Below are 20,340 nucleotides of genomic sequence, written 5' to 3'. Positions count from 1 at the left end.
CAGACCTGGAGGATTTCACTTTCCAGTCTCTGCTGTAGGCCTCTGCTTTTGGTCGCCCGTGAAGATGCTGTCTTGAAGACATGGTGCGAGGCTTTCTGGGTCAATTTAGTAACGATAGGCGATTACGTGGGCAGTTTGTAAGATTTCTGACCGTTAATCAGTTGATGACAAAAATGAAGACTTGGCCTCTTGGTTGCTGTGGATGTAGTTGCCTCCTGCTGTTAGAATCATTTTTTTTTTAGCAGAACATAGGATATTTGCTCAAAGCATAGTTGGCTTCTCCTGGCCGAATTGCTCTGGCTAGAGGATCTTTCTCGTGTGTATTTTCTTGTCATTTCGTATCTGTGTGAATTGGTGACTCAGCTCCCTGTTTGTGAGGCAAGTGGTGACATCTTTTGAACGTCGGAGGTGGCAACAGGATATGAAGGAACACTGTGGGCTTCGGGGGGCAGATAAGATGGTGCCAGGCCCGGCTGGCCCTCCCCGCCATGTGCAGTGGGCCCTGAGGATAGCTGCCAGTCCTCAGGGTCATTGCGGTCAAAGGGGCATGTGTAGGACTCCCACACAGTGCCCGGCGCTCAGGGAATCTTTGGCATCTGTTGCCCCTGCCAGAGAAAAATTCCAAATAGGACAGACAGTCTGGTGTGTAAACACAAGTAAGAGTGATGACTGTGTTTTTGGAGGAAGTCGATCTATCTTTCATTTTTTAGGTTTCTGGTCAGCCTATTTAATTGCAAGGAGCCAGCTGGGGTTGAAACTAAATGGAAGCCATCTGAAGGCATTTCTTGCTGGCTCGATGTCCTCGTTATAGCTGCTGGAACGGTCCTACAGTCTTGAGCTCAGGCTGCCTGCTTTCCCGTGTTCGTCTTTTGCAGTTGGGATCTGAGTCGGCGCTCCGGTCTTGGTAGGCCTCCCGAGAACTGGGAAAGCAGGGCCTCAGCTCCTCGCCCGCTGCGAACTAGTCACAGCACCTCAGCCAAGTCCTTTACCCTCACTGGAGCCTCTGAGAGGAGTGAGCAAGGTCTGTCCCAGCTCCAGGCTTCGGCCCCGGTCGGAGACTGGGCAAGTCAGTTCAGGCTTTGTTCGTCCAGCCGCCAGGCTTGTCTCGTGCTTTTCTCGGAGCAGAAAGGTTTGCAGGGTGTGCAAGGAGCCCTTCTCTCCTGAGGCCTTTATTTAGAGTCGGGCAAGGGTTGGTCCCCCCTCTCTGGGCCTTGTGTTTCCTGCGGTGCCTCACCCGCCTTCTGCAGCTTCAGGGGGCTGTGGCTGCTGCTGCAGCTCCCGAGACCTGGTTGCAGAGAGGCCTTCAGTGGATTGTAGGGTTAGGCTGAGTGGCTGGAGTGCAGGCAGCTCCATCAGAAACCTTGGCTCCGCAGCCAGCTGGGCACTGGGCCCTGGTCCCACTCGCCCTTGTCGAGTGGTCCCAGAAACCGTGAGCTCCAGAGCCGTCGAGCTGAATATAGCATGGATGCTGCCTGTTGCCTCCACATCGGGCTTGGCCCTCCTCTGGTGGAGCAATGATATCGGCTGGGGACATGGGAGTCAGGCTGACCGGGCGTGACTCAGGAATGATTCGGCTCCTGAGGCAGTCTCCTGGCCTTCCCAAAGGTGTGACAGTGCCTCTTGTGCACTGTCATGTGAAGGTCACAGATGACCTTGGGGGAGGGGTCCTTCAGAGTGATTCTCACACAGTGGCTCACCTCAGCCCTATGTGCTGGGAAACTAAGGCAGGTGAGCTCACTGGTCTGAGGTCAGCTAGTGGGTGTAGAGGCCGAGACAGAACCAGGCAGGCTGTGGCCCCGCCCCAGCTCTCCACCCCTCTGCTGTCCTGGCTCTGGTGCCCTACTTGTCAGCCCGCAGCCTGCAGCCCTTAGTGGGCTGCGAAGTCCATTGATTGATTTGTCTCCTGCATTTGAAAAACCAAGGCATGGAAGAGGATAGAAAAAGCAGAGTACAGCAAAGGTTAAATGTGGCTTCGGGAAACTTCTGTTTGGGAGATATGTAAAGGAGGAGGTATGGGGTCAAGGTCCAGGTTTGAAAGCCACCGCACGTGGGACAGAGGTGGGCAGACTGGCTGTTGGGCCAAAGCCAGCCCCTCCAGCCTGTGTTTCTAAGTAAGCTTTTGTTGGAACATGGCCACACCCATTCGTTTATGTAGTCTGTGGCTACTTTTGTGCTGAAGAGCCAAGTTGAGTAGTTGAGATAGTGACTGTGTGGCTTGCAAAACCTAGAATGTTTATTCTTTGGCCTTTTAAAGAAAAAGTTTGCGGCCCCTGTGCCAGTATGTGCCCAGTGCCTGGTGTGCCTGCCCGGCAGCTGTGGTCTTCTTTGTTGTGTTGGCGGAAGTGGTGGGAGAGAACAGGAGGGCATACAGCAGGGGTGTGCTCCTGCCCCTCACTGAGCGGCGGGGCTCCGTCTTCCCCGTGGTCCTCTCCTTCCAGTGGGTGTAGAGGCCCAAGCCCAGGCTTTGGAACCTTTCAATCAAAGGGATTTTCATTCATTAGTAACCAGAGACTTCTTCAAGCCCAGTGCGGAAGTGGATTGCAGCTAACACGTCCCCGCTATGGCCTGACCCTAGGGAGCCGGGCCCAGGCACGAGTGTCACTTTGGCTAAATGTCCGTTGCAGGTGGCTTGGATTATTGCCCTCCTCATTTTCCTAACAGACACCGGGGCTTAGATTTCCTCGGGATTCCAGGCCCTGCCGTTGCACAGGGCACCAGAACAGTCCTGGGAACCACAGCCTCTTGGCGACAGAGGCGGGCCGCATCCCTGGGGGGGGTGGGCTGGCGCCTTGTCCATCTGCTTGCTGGATGCCCTGATCCCATATGGGCTCTTGTGACTCGCCCTTTGGCCTATCAGGAAGTCCTCAATAAACACTCCCTGAAGGAGTTTTCAGCGAAAGAGAACCCCTCAGTAACCTCGTTAGAGTCTTAAGCGATCTGGGTTACTGCCTGGGAAATGGTCCAATGGCTGTGTTGGTGAAATTGACAGGGAGGGTGTGGGGAGCTGAGATTGATGCTGTGTTTATGTAGAATGCATCCCAAGCACCCATCTGGTCCAGACGGCCCTGTGCTGGGCCCTTGGAAACTCAGGCTCGGCTGCCAGCCTCTTTCCTCTCCACCCTCCGGGAGCCCACATTTGACGGGAAGTTAACAAATGGTCGTAAACAGATAATTGCAGTGCTTCTCAAGGAATTCTGCAGTGGTACATGAGCAAGATCTGAGGGTCCTAGCTCAGGTCTCTTTTAAGAGGGAAGTATTAATACTTTGTCTTGGTTGAATGTGCATTGAATAGAACCAGATTGATTCCTCTGAAAAAATTATAAACAAAGAAAAGTCTTAGTTCACAAGTTAAGTGATTAGATTCTCTTTCTGGAATAATAGAAATCGGCCCTCCTTGGATGAAAACCAGCATCTTTCCAGCTTTAGGCAATCCAAAGCATCGTTGGCGTGAGAAGGTGGTTAGGAAGCTCTCTGTTGCTGAGAAGCAGATTTCAGAGTTCATCTGACAGGAGAAACTTGGACCAGAGAGGGACCTTTATTAAGAACATGAGCCGTTTTCAGAGCGAGTGGGAGTGGAAGAGTGGCTGCTGGGGTGAAGAAAACGACACTTCTGACTCAGGGAGCTGCTTCTCGCAGGCCAGGTTTTTCTTGGTCGGCTTGTTTGAAGCCCTGTAGAAATGTTCTGCCTGAGAGATTTGCGTGCTTGCACGGGCCGCAGTGTGGACGCTGCGCACGCGGGCTGAGGCAGTCCTTCAGCTGTTAGCTGCCCTGGATTTCCTTCCCTTGGGTTGGCGTTGCTCTCTGCCCATCTTGGGCTAAGTCCTGTTTGGTTTTTCGCTAGGATTCCTTGGACCTTTCTGTGCACCTCCTAATTCCCTTAACCATCCAGACGTCTTTGGTCAGATCTTTGAATGTCCCAATTCCCTTTGGTCGATGTCAGAAGGACCGAACTGGCCTCGTGTCTTTGCACAGCGAAAGCTTTCACTCCTGAGCGTCTGTTCTGGGCCAGGTTGGTGCTAAACACTTGATTGAAATGGTCTCAGGAAATTCTTCCCGTGAGCACTCCGTCCATCCGAGTTCCATCTCTGCCTTCACTTCACAGTTGAAACTGGGGCGCACAGTGTTCAGGGAGCTGGCCCAGTGTCTTAGGACCTCCCTGTGTCGTCTCTCGAAGAACTGTTTCATTTAATCTGTTTTCTGTACGTATGTCTTATTTTTTTCAACTTGATTATAAATTTCAGGGCAGGAGTTGTTTTTATCAGTTGGACTGTTTAGTAAGTTCTTCTTGTTCAGGTAATTTCTCGTTGTTTCGAGGGTAGAGGTTAAGAGCTGGGCCTGGAGTCAGAAAGTCCTGGGCTTGCGTTCTGGTTCTGCTGCTTCCTGCTGTGACCCTACAGGCAGATTTCTTCCCGTTGCTGAGCCTCAGTTTGTCTGTAAAATGGGGCTGCTCATGGGTCACTGCCGCATGGGTTTTGGTGGGGAGCCTAGCAGCCCGGTGCCTGGCATGGAATATTAGTAATGAGTACTTCCTGCCGCTCTCGGACTTGCTGAGACCCTGAGGTACCCAGGCAGGTTTTGCAGTGGAGGAAACCAGGGCTGGAGAGGTGAGGGGTCGGGGAGGGCCCCCGCCTCAGACCCCAGCACTCTGCTGGGGAGATGAACTTCCTGAAGACCTTGACAGCGCGTCCTCACCTTGCTGGGGTGGTCCCCACTTGGGGCATCTGTTTGCTTTTTTACTTTTTAGTATGGGAATTTTCCAACATTCAGGAGAAGAGAAAATAGTATCATGGGCCTCGATATACCCATCACCCGGTTTCAACACTTAGATACATTTTGCCAATTTTGGTCCATCTCACTACCTCCTCCATCTCCCTTGTGTATTTTATGTATTTATTTTTTGAGGAAGATTAGCCCTGAGCTAACATCCACCACCAATCTTCCTCTTTTTTCCTGAGGAAGATTGGCCGTGGGCTCACATCTGTGCCCATCCTTGTCTATTTTATATGTGGGATGCCTGCCACAGCGTGGCTGGATAAGCCGTGCGTAGGTCAGCACCAGGGATCCGAACTGGTGAACCCCAGGCCACCGCACTTAACTGCTACACCACCAGGCCGCCCCCTCCCTGGTGTATTTTAAAGCAGATCCCAGATCTCATCTCATTTGACCTGTAAATTCTTCCCTGTGAACTTAAAGGTTCTTTTAAACAAAACCACAAAACCATAATCATGCCTAACAAATTTAACAATAATTACTTAGTGTCTCGAGTATCCCGTCCGAGTTTGGGTTTCTCCAGTGTCCTGTGTTGACTTCTGCCGGTGGGGTGTTTGTAGCCGGGTTCCGGCCCCAGGCAGCTGTCCTGCTCGCACTGAAGAGGGTCTGGGGGCGCTGGTGTCAGGCCTGGCTTCTCCCATGGTCGGTTTGTGTTTGCTCTTCCGGCGCCGTCCGTGATGTGGGCACGTTACCGTGGAAGTGTGTGATGTCACAGAGCCGATTGTGACCACCCCTGAGAATGTTGAGGGGAAGGGAGCCACAGAGCCCATTTGCTCTTGATTTCTGGTCGATGAACCTAGGTAGTAAGGACACTGAAAAACACGTGTGAGACCCAGAGGTTTATTTCAAGAATTTCCTGCCTCTGAAAACCTCTCAGTGAGGTCCCCTCCCCTGCCCCCCATGGCTGCTTCCCCCCGTCCTAAGTCGAGGGAAGATGTCGGGGGGCCTTCCTCAGGCGCAGGCCCCGAGCCGATTTTCTAGAGGAAAGGCCCTGGGCCTTAGCTCCCAGTGAACGGCAGTCTGCAGGGTCGGCTTTGGGGATCCTGGACTTCTGCGTTTAGACCTGTCGTTGAACATTTGAAGAGGCGGGGCCTCCTTGTAATTTTTGTAATTTTGTCCCTAGTTAATGGGTCATTCAGAGCCTACCCAGGCCATTTGTTGAGAGTTTGGGCAGTTAATGATCATAACCCTGACCTTCACCTTAACCTAGCCGCCTCTTGTCAAGGGCTCCCATGATCTTCAGGTAATAGCCACTGCTCCCATCAGTTGCCATCTTTTTTGTTATTCTTTTACCTCTTTCTCTCTCTCTTTTTTTTTTTGTATGTGTGACCAGGTATATCCTTAAACCCAGGCCCTTTTCAACTTCCATCCAACTCCCTCGTCTAGAGAATTCCCGTGTTGCCAAGCTTTTCTTTGGTAAGGGGCCTCTGTCCCTTCTTCCCGGGGCTCGGCTCTGCCTGTGCCTGTCCGTCCTGGTCAGCCGCTTGGCAGCTTTCTGTTCCCGTCTAGGTGAGGGCTGAGGAAGGGGAGACGTCGGTGTGTCACTCTCGTCAGCGGCATTTGTTGGCAGAGGACAGCGCGTGCACGGTTGGGCCAAGAGAAGCAGGCGCTGGTGGGCCACAGTTAGCGGTGGCCCCCATGGGAAGGTGGCGGTAGCTGCTCCATAAAGAAATCGCTTCCCAGGGAGCCTTCCAGCCAGTTCAGGGCTTCCACGGAGAGGCGGGCTCATGCCAGCTGGTTCTTAAAACCAGAAACCACTATTCGTCTGGTACTTACTTCCTGCCTGCGCCCCATGTCAGAGGCCTTATCCATCTCTCTCCTTTATCTGTCTCCTCCCAATCCCTCGAGGCAGGTGCTGACAGCCATCCCGCTCTGCAGATGAGAAAACCAAGGCTTCGGGTGCGTCTCCCGAGAGCACTGGCGAGGGCAAGGCGGAGTACTTGGTCTGCAGAAGGAAGCCCGGTGCCCAAGCCTCTAGGCTGGTGGTGGGGCCGGCCGACTTTGAAAGATGGGGTTTCTTGACTAAGTTCTGTTTTTGCCAAGCCCATGGTCTATGGTGAACTCAGTACGCGTCTGTGCCCTGTGGAGTTGGCCTGGTGGGCATTCCTCAGGACGGGCACCTAGATCTGAGAGGAGCTGGCCCTCCCCAGCTCTGCGATTGGATACTTAAGTGCGCTGAAAGCTCCGTCCAGGAGGCACAGGGCGGGTCCGAGCCTCTGCAAGATGTTGGCTTCTCCCATTTCCTCCCAGGCGCCAGTTCCGAGCCCGTCTCCCAGCGGGTTGGTTTCCTGTCCCTGATGACTGGCGCAGCCATCTCAGGGCGCTGCCAGGCTGGGCTCTGCGAGGACAGCAGTCTCTGCCCAGGCCGATGTGCACGGCGTCTCCTGCGTGCTTGTCTCAAGAGGCTTTGGCAGGCCTTGATTGAAATGATTAGCGCCGTGGGGCTTCCCCCACTTTTCTTGGGGGATTATGTCACAGTCTATTAGGCGTGCTCCCTCGGTGTTTAATCCCACTCTGACACGGATTTTGCCGGCGGTCTGTGAAGTGGCACCGCTTACCCCTGGTTCCTTTTTGTGGAGAGTGCCTGTGTGCAGGTCGATCTGTGGCCCACAGGATTTCTACCTCTGTCCCCACTGCTTTGATCTTCTTGCTTGTTTTTTCTGTTGAGGAGAGTGTGACGGAAATAGACCCTGTATGCCTGCAGGACCTTTAGCTGCGAGTCGCCAGTGTTAGCAGAGGGGACCCCCTCAGGAGACCGGAGGTTAGCCCAGGGCCCCGAAGGGTTTGAGAGCACGTGGCCAGAGGGCACGGGGAGTGCACTGGTCAGTCCAACGTCACTGTCCTATTGTCCCCTCCAGTATCCCATTAGTCACCAGCAGGTTTTTGTTGTTTTTTTTTCCTTTTTCTCCCCAAAGCCCCCAAGTACCTGGTTGTACATTCTTAGCTGTGGGTCCTTCTAGTTGTGGCATGTGGGATGCCGCCTCAGTGTGGTTTGATGAGCAGCCCCATGTCCACGCCCAGGATTTGAACCAATGAAACCCTGGGCCGCCTGCAGCGGAGTGTGCGAACCTAACCACTAGGCCACAGGGCCAGCCCCACCAGCAGGTTTTTTTATCCTGTTTATTTTTCAGCTTTTCCCAACTCTAGGGAAAGAAAGTTTCAAGTATTCGCTCTGTTTTGTTTTGTAAAAAGTCCTACACTAGGTTCTCACTGAGCCAGGTGTGCCTGGGGCTGTGAATAAGGTAATGCAGAGAATGCCTCTTGGGCTAGAAGTCTCTAGAGTGGATTTGAATGCCTTGGATAAGTCCTTTGGAATGAAAACGCTTTCTTCTAGAATCATCCTTGGTAATAGTTAAAGCCCTGGGAGTTTCTCAGATGCTCCTTTGTGCCCCTGCCCCGGGGTATGAGATGTGGAGTGGCCACCTTCGTCCAGGCCTGCGTGTGGCCGCAGGACGGGGATGGAGGGGAGGCCTCAGCTGACCCTGGGCGAGACCTCTGCCTCCTGTGCCATGGCTAATTTGCCCTTTGAGCGGGCGGAGGTGAGGGAGTGTCTGGGGATGCCAGCCGGCTCTGGCTCAGCCACCCAGCCCTGTGTCCCAGGGCTTGTCTTGTGATCTGTATCTTTCTACGAGGACAATGCGGAACAGAAGGTGCTCAGACATGTCTGTGACGTCAAGGAGGCGGTCGATGAGGGGTCGCCCCATCCCTTCCCGTCCCCCCTAGTCAGGAAGAGGGTTGGGCTGAGAGTCAGGGCAAGGAGTCAGCTTCTGGCTTTTTCTCTGTCACCTTCAGCTACTCTCCCTTTAAATTCCTCTTGTCTGAAATGAGAGGGCTCATGTTGCCCACTGTCCCTTTGGCTCTGACAGGCTTCTCCTGGGTCCAGGAGGGTCTGTGGCTATTGGGCTTTGTTCTCTTCCGTCTGGGCCTCTGGGAGCCCAGGCGGTTCTTGTCTCCCCGCCTTCCCTCCCTCCCCGCCTGGACTCCGGGTGCTTTACGCCATGTCCTTCTCAGCTTTTTCCTTTCCAGGCTAAAGTGTGCAGAGTGGTGCTGTTTTTTCTTTTTTCTTTTTTTTTTTTTTTTTAAGATTTTATTTTTTCCTTTTTCTCCCCAAAGCCCCCCAATACATAGTTGTATATTCTTCGTTGTGGGTCCTTCTAATTGTAGCATGTGGGACGCTGCCTCAGCGTGGTTTGATGAGCAGTGCCATGTCCGTGCCCAGGATTCGAACCGACGAAACACTGGGCCGCCTGCAGCGGAGTGCACGAACTTAACCACTCGGCCACGGGGCCAGCCCCAGAGTGGTGCTGTTTTTAGCTTTTCTTCATGGAGTACCAGCCTCCACCTCTCCCGTCTGTCTGTGTGCCTTCCCCAGCTCCCTTGTGTCTGTCTGTCTTGTCTGTCTGTGTCTCCTGAGGTGTGGCGGCCTCGCTGCCCACAGTGTTCCCATCAGGGAGGCCCTTGTGTTGATCCAGGAGCCACCCTCCCGGCGTCTCACACGAAGGCAGGCAGCAGCTGAGTGACAGCCCCTCCCTGGGGTTGGCAAGCTCGCCAGAACCAGTTTCCCCAGTCAGGTGGCGCTTTTTCTGTGGGTGAGGCCATCCCTGGGCTGGTTCTGTGGGCCGCACCCAAGCCCCAGGGTGCCCCCCTTGCCAGGAAAGCTGCCGCCTCTGAAGTGTGCTGGGTGTTCCCGTGGCCGGCCTAGGACAGCCTGGCGCTTTACGAGGAAACAGCCCGAGGTGCATGTGGGCCACCTCCGTGTTGTTCCCTTGGAAACGCCACAAAGAGTTTTGTGTCCTGCCTTCTGTGTGTGAGAGCCGCCCTTGACCTCTGCCAGGGTGTCCGCGGGACTGGCCCACTTGGGTTTGAAGCCTGCCTGACCCCTTTGAATCCAGAACGAGAGTTAAGAGAAAGGGTCGTCTGGAACGTCTGCTTGACCTTGGGGAGCAGCCTTGGGGGACAAAGGGAGTGCGAGTGAGCGGGCTGGGCAGCATCCTCGGAGAAGTCATCAGTTCGCTGTTTCCCCACAAAGCCCGGGAGAATCTTCGGGGCTCCAGGCCGGGCGCCTGATGGCTTGTGCCGCGCGACCCCAGGCCCAGCCCAGCCGCCGAGGCCGTTCCCGCGTCAAGCGCTTCCCTCTGCGGTCGCCCCTTTGGGTCCTGGGATCCTTGTGTTGCTCTCCGCATTACCTTCGTTCTGGTTTTGGGTCCTCGTTAATCGAGAAGGAAAGGATTTTTTATGCTCTCACACATACTTTCCCCTGGTCATTCCTGAGGAACTTGGGGAGCTTTTTTAAAGCTTAAAATTTTTATTGATTTTTTAAACCAGCTCCTGTGCTCGTGAGAACTGTGTCTGTGGGTTCGGCTCAAAAACTGGATGCTTTTTCCACCTGCTACCTTCCTAACCCTTTTTATCCCCTCACCCCCACCCCATCCTGTAGATATTTAGCTGTTTAGAATGTCCTCTTGGCAGCATCTGTCACATTTGGCGAGTGCTTTTATTTTTAAAGTACTGGGAACTGTGTGACATGTGGGGGAGTTGACAAGTTCAGGAAATCTGTAGGATGGGGAGCCAGAAGGGCCACCTGGAGGTGAGGGAGTCAGGTGGGAAACAAGGGGTCAGTGGCAGGTGGCGGGGTGACCCCGCCCGTGGGCCCTCTGACAGCCGTCACGTGAGGACCTCAGGAGTGTCTGGGTTGGATCCTGGGGACCGGAGCCTCTTCACAGGTGGTTCTCACAGGGCTTTTGTGAAATACATGCGGCATCCTCGGGCCACAGTCCAGGCCTGCCTGTGAGTCGGGCCCCGGAATCCGCCGGCTGCCCTGGTTTGGAACCACTGCCCTCTCTCCACCGTCCACAGCCACCCCCTCAGCTCACAGGGCACATCCACAGGGCTGGGGCTTAGCGGGTGACCCCAGGCCACTGTGCGCCACCGTGCTCTGGGAGGGATGCTGGTCCGTTCCCTGAGAGAGGAAGCTTCCGGGGTCCTGTACATTTCAGCAATGCTCTCAAGCAGAGCTCTGCAGGCTTCCTGACTCCAACTTCCGGGAACTTCTGTTCCGGCGTCAGGCCTTGTGAATCCCCAGGATGGGGGTTTCCTCAGCGCATCTCACCACAGAGCCTCGTCGCTCTGCTTCTCAGAACTCTAGGCCTGTGGAACACGTGGGAAGTACTGGCTTAGGTTTGGCCCAGTATCTGTGGCGGTGCCTTTAGAATGCCGCCGGGTTAGATGAGAGCAGATGCGGGCCGTCTGCGGGAGGCTGAGGGCTGTCCTCCCAGGGCCTCCCGCAGGGGCTCTGGCTCTCGCCCGCTGCAGTGGGCCCTCTCCTGCCGTCAGCCCCGGGCAGCGCAGAGCTCCAGAGGTGGCCTCTGAACCCTGTGTTGATGCTGGCTGTGGGGTTGGTTTGTAGGGAGGATGGTGAGTTGGAAGAAGGTGAACTGGAAGATGACGGAGCCGAGGAGACCCAGGACACCTCCGGAGGGCCCGAGAGGAGCCGGAAAGAAAAGGGAGACAAGCACCATAGCGATTCCGACGAGGAGAAGTCGCACCGGAGGCTGAAGCGGAAGCGGAAGAAAGAGCGAGAGAAGGAGAAGAGGAGGTCGAAGAAGAGGAGGAAGTCCAAGCACAAGGTAGGGCCGCAAGGGCTCGCTGGCCACAAGGCCTGGCCAGGAGCCTGTCTCCTCAGGCCAGAGGGCACTCTTAGTGTTTCTTCCTCCTCCAAATCGGATAAAGACTTTTCTTTAATGAGTTGTTAGCTCATGCTCCATTGCCACTAAATGCCCCTAGGAGAGGTGTTTCACCGAGAGCACAGAGCCCTTCTGGCACGTTCCGGCAGTCTTTGTCCCTTTGTACTGGGGCTGACTGCCACGGTGGCCTGCCTGCAGCAGAGTCGCTCACTCCACACTCTCTGTCGTTGCAGCGCCACGCTTCCTCCAGCGATGACTTCTCTGACTTCTCCGACGACTCGGACTTCAGCCCCAGTGAGAAAGGGCACCGCAAGTACCGAGAGTACAGCCCCCCATACGCGCCGGTGAGGACCTGCTGTCAGGGCGGGGTGTCCACGGGGCTAGGGACGGGCTGGGCCTGGCACAGCTGCCTGTGTTTACAGAGCACGTGCTCTGTGCTGGGCCCTTCTGCGTGGCACTGTACGTGGATTTCAGTGCTGCACGATTAGGTATCGTTTTTATCCCCATTTGACAGGGGAGGAAACTCAGTCTTTGAAAGCTTAAACCAGCTCTGAAGTGCAGGAGCGGGGGTTCGAACCCAGTTAGTGGTTCATCTCCATAAGCTGTGCTCTTTTTTTTAATTTTTAAACTTTTTTTGCTGAGGAAGATTGGCCCTGAGCTAACATCTGTGTCAGTCTTTCTCTATTCTCTATATGGGATGCCGCCACAGCATGGCTTGATGAATGATGTGTAGGTCCGCACCCAGAATCCGAACCTGCGAACCCTGGGCCACTGAAGCAGAGCACGCGAATTTAACCACTGTGCCCCCAGGCCAGCCCAATAAGCTGTGCTCTTAAGACCTCTTCTCATGTCCTTGGCAGGACTCAGCATGTCTCTTGTCCCCAAGAAAGATGCTGAGTTGTCCCTGTCGTAGCTGACTGTTTTCCACTGTTGAGAAATGACCTTTTGTGGAAAATTGGCAAGAGAATGAAATGGTTAAGGGAGTAACCTATCTCGACATTATCTCAAATGTCATGGAGTTGGAAGTTAAATATTTATCCTATTATGTGGCTGGGCTTAAACATAAATTTAAATTATTTGTTCAGTTGGTATATGGTTTTTTCCCCCAGCAAAACCAATAAGAAGAAAAAATCAACATGTATTTTCGAGTTTGGATTAAAAATGCTTTTAAAACTAGTAGCTCTTAGAGATGTCCCAGGCGTCCTGGACTCAGCATCACCCATCATAACAGATAACTTATTGTAAAATCCTGTGGTTGACATTGATCTGCTAAAGTAGATTCAGGCTTTAAACCCGAGATTGGGAGCTGGGGGTTGAGGCATTTCAAAGTCTGCTAAAGTAGTTGTGTGCATCTGTGTATCTATCTCTGTTTTGTATTTTCTCATTGTTTTAATAATGAGGATTTTTTTAAATTAATTTTATTTTTTAGAGCAGTTTTAGGTTTATAGAAAATGGACCAGGAGTACAGTCCCTACCCAGCTTCCCCCCCGCCCCCCCCCAGTTTCCCTTATTAGTAACATCTTGCGTTCGTGTGGTACATTTGTTGTAATTGATGAGCCAATATCAATACGTTATTATTAACTGCAATCTGTAGTTTACGTTACGGTCCTCCCTTTCTGTTTCATAGTTCTCTGGGTTTTGATAATGTGTAACGTCTTGTAGTCCCCATACTCTATCACAGAATAGTTTCATTTCCCTGAGATCTCCAGCGCTTTGCCGACTCATCTCTCCTTCCCCCTGAGCCCCTTGCAACCACCAGTCTTTTTACTGTCCCTATAGTTTTGCCTTTTCCAGAATGTCATACATTGGACTCATGCAGTATGTGGCTTTTTCACATGGGCTTCTTTCACTGAGCACTATGCATTTGTGGTTACCCCGTGTCTTTTCATAGCTATCGAGCTCATTTCTTTTTTTTTTATTTGTTTTTGAGGAAGATTAGCTCTGAGCTATCTGCTGCCAGTCCTCTTCTTTTTGCTGAGGAAGACTGGCCCTGAGCTAACATCCATGCCCATCTTCCTCTACTTTATATGTGGGACGCCTGCCACAGCATGGCTTGCCAGGCGGTGCCAGGTCCGTACCGGGGATCCGAACTGGTGAACCCTGGGCCTCTGAAGCGGAACGTGCACACTTAACTGCTGCGCCACTGGGCCGGCCTCATGGAGGTCATTTCTTTAATTACTGAATGGTACTCTGTTGTCTGGCTGTACCACAGTCTGTTTATCCATTCACCTACTGAGGGACATCTTGGTGGCTTCCATTTATATGTATGTTTATTTAACTTCATTCAGTATTCCTTGGCACTAACATACTTTGGAAGGCATCATGTAAAATGGCTTTCTAGTGTGGTTGCTAAGCAGGGCGTTAATTGAATTCCAAGGCCCCAGGGAAATCTTGACCAAGGAGCTGCTGCCTCCCCGGCTGCCTGCCCGCGGGAGACTGCTCTGTATCCCGGGAAGTGGCCCCTTCTCTCCCCTCCCTGGTTCTTTAGAGATCCTGAGCTCTGTGTTTCTCCACTTTCTTTCAAGCCGTGGCCCTTTCTGAAGAATAGAAACATCTGGGCCCTCTGCCTGTGTCTCACTCAGGTGGGAACCAGGCCCAGGGCCTGCAGGGACCCCCAGACAGATGAGTCAGTTTAGGGAGCACTGGGGATTTGGTGGTCTGGACCCAAGGCCGGGCTGGCTCACCCTCCTCCCACCGTCAGTCCCACCAGCAGTACCCTCCGTCGCACACCACGTCGCTGCCCAAGAAGGGCTACTCCAAGATGGACAGCAAAGGCTACGGCATGTACGAAGACTACGAGAACGAGCAGTACGGGGAGTACGAGGGCGACGAGGAGGAGGACCTGGGCAAGGAGGACTACGACGACTTCACCAAAGAGCTGAACCAGTACCGGCGCGCCAAGGAGGGCAGCAGCCGGGCCCGAGGTGAGGCCCGCAGAAGCTCCTCCAGGGCGTCGGAGCCGGGGGCGTGGTGCAGAGCCAGACAGACCTGGTCGGCCACTGCTCACGGGGCCTCAGGTCCGGGAGAAGAGACGGGCCTCCGTTAGGACTAGCTCAGTATGGTGGAGAAGGGCTGGGGAGCGCAGGAGGGCCCCGGGACTGGAGTTAGCCACGTGAGAAGAGGGCGCCGTCTGAGGCCGCGGCTGGGATGGAGGCAGGCTGGCATGAGGCAGGGAGAAGGCCGGCATGGCTGGAGGGTGGTTTGTAAATTCCTGGTCAGCTGGGAGGAGAGAGAAAGGACAGCTTCTCTCCCATCTGGGTCAGGGTAACTGATAGCCGCTGCCCCAGCCCTCGGCAGCCGCCTCCCCCTCCTCCCAGCTCCTGTTACCTGATGGTGTGACCGTGGCCCCTGGGACTGCCACACCTCTGAACCTTGAACCTGTGGCAGTTAGGAGGATGGTGAGGGAGGGCGGAATGCCAGAGACCCGCCTGGCCTCTTAGAACCATGCCCTGCCAGCGAAATTTCCCAGCCCAGGAGGGCGTCCAGAATCTTCCAGCTCAGCAGTTCTTAGCCCTGCCTGAGGCCCACTTCTTGCTTGAGTGGCCGTTCATGTGTTCGTGCTTTCAGCTGTCTGTCTTGGACACCTGCCTGGACAGGCCCTACTCTTTGGGGAGATTCTGGCCTAGGGCTCTCCAGTCAAAATATAACATAAGCCCTCATGTCATTTAGAATGTCGGGTAGTCACAGTTAGAGAGTAGAAGGAAGTAGATGAGATTAAGTTTAACAATATATTTTATCACCCTAATACATTCAAAATCTTATTTCAACATGTGATCAAAATAGACAGATGTGATATTTTATATTCTGTCTCTCTTTTGTTTTTACTAAGTCTCTGAAATCCAGTGTGGGCTTTGCACTCACAGCGTCTTTTAGTTGGTCAGCCATGTCTCAGGTGCTCAGTAGCCACGTGTGGCTGGTGGCCACTGTGTTGGACAGCACGGCCTACAGTGTAGTGAGCGCCATAGAGGGTGTGTTCAGAATTTTGAGGCTCCCCCATCGTGGGGACCGGGGGACCCCAGGTCTGCCTGGGACAGCTGGGAAGGCTCCTCGGAAGAGGAGGAGGATGGAAACTGCTCGGGGCACAGGAGGGCTTCACTTCGTCTTGCTGGTGGGTTCCTCTCTCGCTCGGTGCTCACCGTCCGAATCCCTGTGCAGGCAGCCGAGGCCGCGGCAGGGGCTACCGGGGCCGAGGAAGTCGCGGCGGCTCTCGAGGCCGAGGCATGGGCAGGGGCGGCCGAGGCAGGGGCAGAGGCTCCGTGGGAGGAGACCACCCGGAGGACGAAGACGACTTCTACGAGGAGGAGATGGAAGTAAGGTTTCCTCCCGCCGGGAGAGGGGGCGTGTGGCTGCTGGGCTGCAGGTGCCGTGGGGGGCGGCCTGGAAGACCTAGGTGCACAGAGCGGCAGCTGGCAGCCCTCTGTGTTTGAAAGTGCTCACTTCTTATTTCGGAATAGAGGAAACCTTCCTGTGGTTCAAAATTGAGAGGGTCCCAAAGGGTGAGCTGCGGAAAACATGTTCCTCCCACCGCCGTCCCGATGGCTTAGCTCCCGTGCCTGGAGACGGGTCCTGGGCGCGCTCTAGAAATGCTTTCTACCCTTGCAGTCAGGTGTTTCCGCACCCCTGCACACGCGTGCACGCAGACGGAGGAGAGCTCACACGCTCCCTGTTCTCTCCCTGCCTGAGACCTTTCCATGCCCGTCTTTGTGACAGCCACGCAGCTGCCCATGGTGTACAGAGACGCCCTAATGGATTTGCCCCATGGGCCAGAGTTTTCAGAGTAGAGGCTGCCAGGGAAGGGATTAGGACCACCCACCACTCGGTGCGGCGTGCAGAGGTGGGGCTCAGGGCTGAGACCCTGGGTCGCTCACTCGCCCGTCTGAGTCTCCTGTCCTGATTGGAGGGAAAAGGGGGCAGCGTGTGTGGTTAGGGGCAGCGTCCCTTGTTCCCCGAGTAACACGCGCCCGCTCTCTGTCCCTCTGGGATTCCAGTATGGAGAAGGTGAGGAGCCCATGGGCGACGAGGACTATGACGACTACTCCAAGGAGCTGAACCAGTACCGCCGCTCCAAGGACGGCCGAGGGCGAGGTGGGAAGGGGCCCGGGAGGGCTGAGGTGGCGGGCTCCTCCTGGCGGCTCCTGGCCCCGGGGCCTGGGGACGGGCAGCGGGTGAACACTGTTTCTCTTCTCGGCAGGGTTAAGTCGAGGCCGGGGCCGGGGGTCCCGAGGTCGCGGGAAAGGGATGGGCCGGGGCCGCGGTCGAGGCGGAAGCCGAGGAGGGCTGACCAAGGGCGGCATGAACGACGATGAGGACTTCTACGACGACGACATGGGCGTGAGTCAGCTCTCCGCTCTGATCGGATCCTGTCGCTCAGGGCCCCTTGCTGAGAATTTCCTTTCTGTAATGAGCTGCCCCCTGAGGCTGACCCTGCCCCCTGCTCCCCTTGGCCGCTCCCTGGGGCCGATCAGCGCTAATCGTGTCTCGTGGGGGTGCACTGCTGGTGAGACCCTCTGTTGGTGACACCATGGCTGTGTAGCACCTGCAGTCGCCCGTAACGAGTCTCTGAGGGTCAGAAGGTTCTAGGTGACCCATCCAGTTAGCTCTGGAGAGTTTTGCAGGAAGGCACATGCTGCCTCCCCTGGGAGTGGACGTGTCCCTGCACAGGTGTGTGGTGCTCGAGTCTTCAGCTGCCACAGCTCAGAGTACCGGAAGCTTTCCCATCCAACACTGTGGAGGGTGCACGCTCACACCCACACAGCCTCGGCATTGCACGTGACCTGCCGGGCAGTGCTCTCATCACACCAAGACACTTCTGTTGAACAAATGCCCGTCTCACCCCACAGACCGTCTCTCATTGCTCTCATCCCTTGGAGCCTGCCTCCTGGTGGCCCACACGGGCCCTCCCCGCCCTTTTCATTCCACCTTACATTCACACTCTGTGTTCCTAACAGGACAGCGGCGGAAGCTACAGGAGGAGTGACCATGACAAGTTCCACCAGCAGTCTGACAAGAAAGGCAAAGCCATCTGCAAATACTTTGTGGAAGGGCGGTGCACATGGGTAAGGGACCAGTTACAGTACCTGGGAGCCTTGAGCCGGGCAGCAACCCCACAGAAGACACACGGGACTTTGGGAGTGTTCTGGAAGCCACCCTAGGTGGGGACAGTGCCTGGAAGCCTCAGTTCCCTCTGCAGAGTGAGGAGCCAGAACAAGATGACACGTCTGGGTTTTTTTGGTTTGGGGGGATTTTTGGCCAAACTTTTCAACTAGTCCGTATGGCCTCAAGCGTATTACTAGGATTGGGGCTAATGCAGAGACGTAGCCTATCCGGTTCAGTTACTGCGCTTGAGTGTTGGAGAGGGCATTACTAAGGCATCCACAGAGAAGAGACGGGGGGACTTGGGCCAGCCGTGAACTGCACAGCGGATGCACTGCCCGAGCAGGGCCACTGCCCACAGAGTTCTGAAGGAAGCGAGTGTAGCCAGCACTGTCAGCCAGCCAGCTCTTTATTCAGATACGAAGGCAGCGGCAGAGCCCGGCGGACACGTGCCCGGGGAACGCTGTGCCTTGTATCTGTCTTAGGAAAAAACATCGCTCTGTTTCAAACAGATGTGTGTGTGCGCATAAAATATTCCTTAGTATAGTCACAGTTCGTATTTTTAGAAACTTGTGAATACATATAAATAACAAAAACAATAAGTAGCCGTTCTTAAGAGTTCGAGGAAACAGGTATGGAGCCGTTTCTGTCTTCAGTTCACCTGAGTGTTGTTTGCTTTGGATTTTATTTGACTGCAGATAATGGAAAACTCGTGAAAATATATGATATTTGTCTCAGAACAAGGAGTCTGGGGCGGGGGGCAGTGGCGCCCTGGGGGCCCTTGCTCCTTCCTGCTTTTTATTCTGCTATCCTTAAGCCTGTGGCTTTTGTCCTCAGGGTTGCTCAGTGACTGCTGTGCCTCCGGGCGTCACATCTAAGGGCTAGGAGGAATAAAAATGGGTAGGGGGATTTTTTTAAAAATTGAAGCAGTGTTGTCCCCCCTGGAGACGTGTGTGTGTGTCTCGTTGTCCAGAACTGCAAGGGAGGCTGGGAAATGGAGTGTTTTTAGCTGGGCACATTCTTCCCCAACAAAATTGGGCTTGTGTTAGGGAGGAAGAAGCCTGGGCCTGGGGACCGGCTGTCCCGCAGCAAACAGTGAGGAACAGTGAGTAGATAAGAGAGAGGAGAGGAGGGAGCCTAGAAAGCAGCTGTGGAAGGCAGTGGAGGGGGCCCGGGAGAGAGGAGCTCGCTGTGTGGCAAGTGCAAAATGGATGGGAAGGCGTCCTTATGAGCCTGCCCTTTCCCGGGGGAGGGGATTCATTTTGTCGTTGGCCCCCCTGTGCTTGGGTGGCAGAGCAGAACCTCCCTTTGGCGGTGGGAGTCAGGTTAGGGCGCCACCACTGTACCCTGTCGTTCCTTCTCTTCTAGGGGGACCACTGCAATTTCAGCCATGACATCGAGCTACCGAAGAAGCGAGAGCTGTGCAAATTCTACATCACCGGCTTCTGCGCCAGAGCGGAGAACTGCCCCTACATGCACGATATCCTTTGGCGCCCGCGTCTCCCCTGGCTGAGGGTCACACCTCTTCTCGTGGGTCATGACCGCCGCCCTGCGCTCGCTTGCTCGCCTTCTGTGCAGCGCCGTGCCAAGAGCTGCCTGTGCGTCTCCATCTCCTTCACATCTGCTCTATGACAAGTCTGTTGTTCCCCTTCTACAGATGGGTAAACTGAGGCACACACGCTCTATGTTCTCTTTACATGTACTCTCGAGACTGGGCTATGCCATTGCCTGTTATCTTTCTGAGACTTTTCCAAATGGCTCTGTGACCTTGGGCGAGTCCCTGAACATCCCTGCTCCCATTGAGAGAGGATCTGCAGACACAGCCCCAGCGGCAGCATGGTGGGGTGGGGGACACTCTGGAGCACGGGTCTCGAGATCCAGGGTCTCATCTTGGGTCTGCTGCCAACTTGCTGTGTAACCCTGAGCAAGTCATCTCCGTCTCTGGGCTTTAGTTTTCTCATCCCCAAAACAAAGGGTGTTGGACTCTGGCCCCGGGTGGGTTGCACGAGCTGAAGCATTTGCCTTAACCTGCCGTGAACGTGATTTCCCGTGTAAGTTGTACCACACCACCGGGAACTGCATCAACGGCGACGACTGCATGTTCTCCCACGACCCTCTGACCGAGGAGACGAGAGAGCTCTTGGACAAGGTAGTGTCCGTGGCTCGCGGTGGGGCCGTGGCTGCCGGGCACGGGAGCTGCGCCGTCCCGTCTGGCCTCTGTGCAGGACCAGAATTCCCGGTTGCATTGATCTGGAGCTGGGCCATTTTAAGGAGGAAGTGGGGACCATGTTCTTTTCTGCAGGGAGAATCGAGGTGGCCACACATGTGTATTGTTTCCGGCCAGCGCAGTTTTCACTGGGGGGCGGCCACATGAAAGGATTGTTGCCTGCTGTGCGTCCGAACATATATTGTGATTTCTTAGCTGTCCATTTTTTTTTTTTTAAGATTTTGGTTTTTTCCTTTTTCTCCCCAAAGCCCCCCAGTACATAGTTGTATGTTCTTCGTTGTGGGTCCTTCTAGTTGTGGCATGTGGGATGCTGCCTCAGAGTGGTTTGATGAGCAATGCCATGTCCGCGCCCAGGATTCGAACCAATGAAACACTGGGCTGCCTGCTGCGGAGCGCGCGAACTTAACTACTCGGCCACCGGGCCAGCCCCGTCCTTTTTTTTTTTTTTAACTTTAATTCCAGTTATTCCACTTCTTCTTCTTCTTCTTCTTCTTTTTTATTTTGGTGAAGAAGATTGGCCCTGAGCTAACAGCTGTGGCCAGTCTTCCTCAAGCACAAAGAGGCCCT

General features: G+C 54.5%; 1 protein-coding gene across 5 annotated transcripts in view; it reads left to right on the top strand.

Annotated features, from left to right (window-relative positions):
- The window catches only part of ZC3H4 (zinc finger CCCH-type containing 4), a 40,646-nt gene that overhangs the window by 5,947 nt on the left and 14,359 nt on the right, over window positions 1-20,340 (top strand). For all 5 annotated transcript variants that reach the window (XM_023649979.2, XM_070223098.1, XM_023649983.2 and 2 more), the window contains 9 exons: window positions 11,177-11,396; window positions 11,687-11,797; window positions 14,155-14,377; window positions 15,609-15,763; window positions 16,442-16,538; window positions 16,645-16,784; window positions 17,402-17,509; window positions 18,915-19,026; window positions 19,586-19,695. In XM_023649979.2, coding sequence (XP_023505747.2) covers window positions 11,177-11,396; window positions 11,687-11,797; window positions 14,155-14,377; window positions 15,609-15,763; window positions 16,442-16,538; window positions 16,645-16,784; window positions 17,402-17,509; window positions 18,915-19,026; window positions 19,586-19,695 — 1,276 coding nt within the window. The remainder of the gene's footprint in view (window positions 1-11,176; window positions 11,397-11,686; window positions 11,798-14,154; window positions 14,378-15,608; window positions 15,764-16,441; window positions 16,539-16,644; window positions 16,785-17,401; window positions 17,510-18,914; window positions 19,027-19,585; window positions 19,696-20,340) is intronic.

Source organism: Equus caballus, chromosome 10, assembly GCF_041296265.1.
Source record: "Equus caballus isolate H_3958 breed thoroughbred chromosome 10, TB-T2T, whole genome shotgun sequence".
In the NCBI taxonomy this organism is placed as follows: domain Eukaryota; kingdom Metazoa; phylum Chordata; class Mammalia; order Perissodactyla; family Equidae; genus Equus; species Equus caballus.
This window is presented reverse-complemented; position numbering and strand designations above follow the sequence as displayed.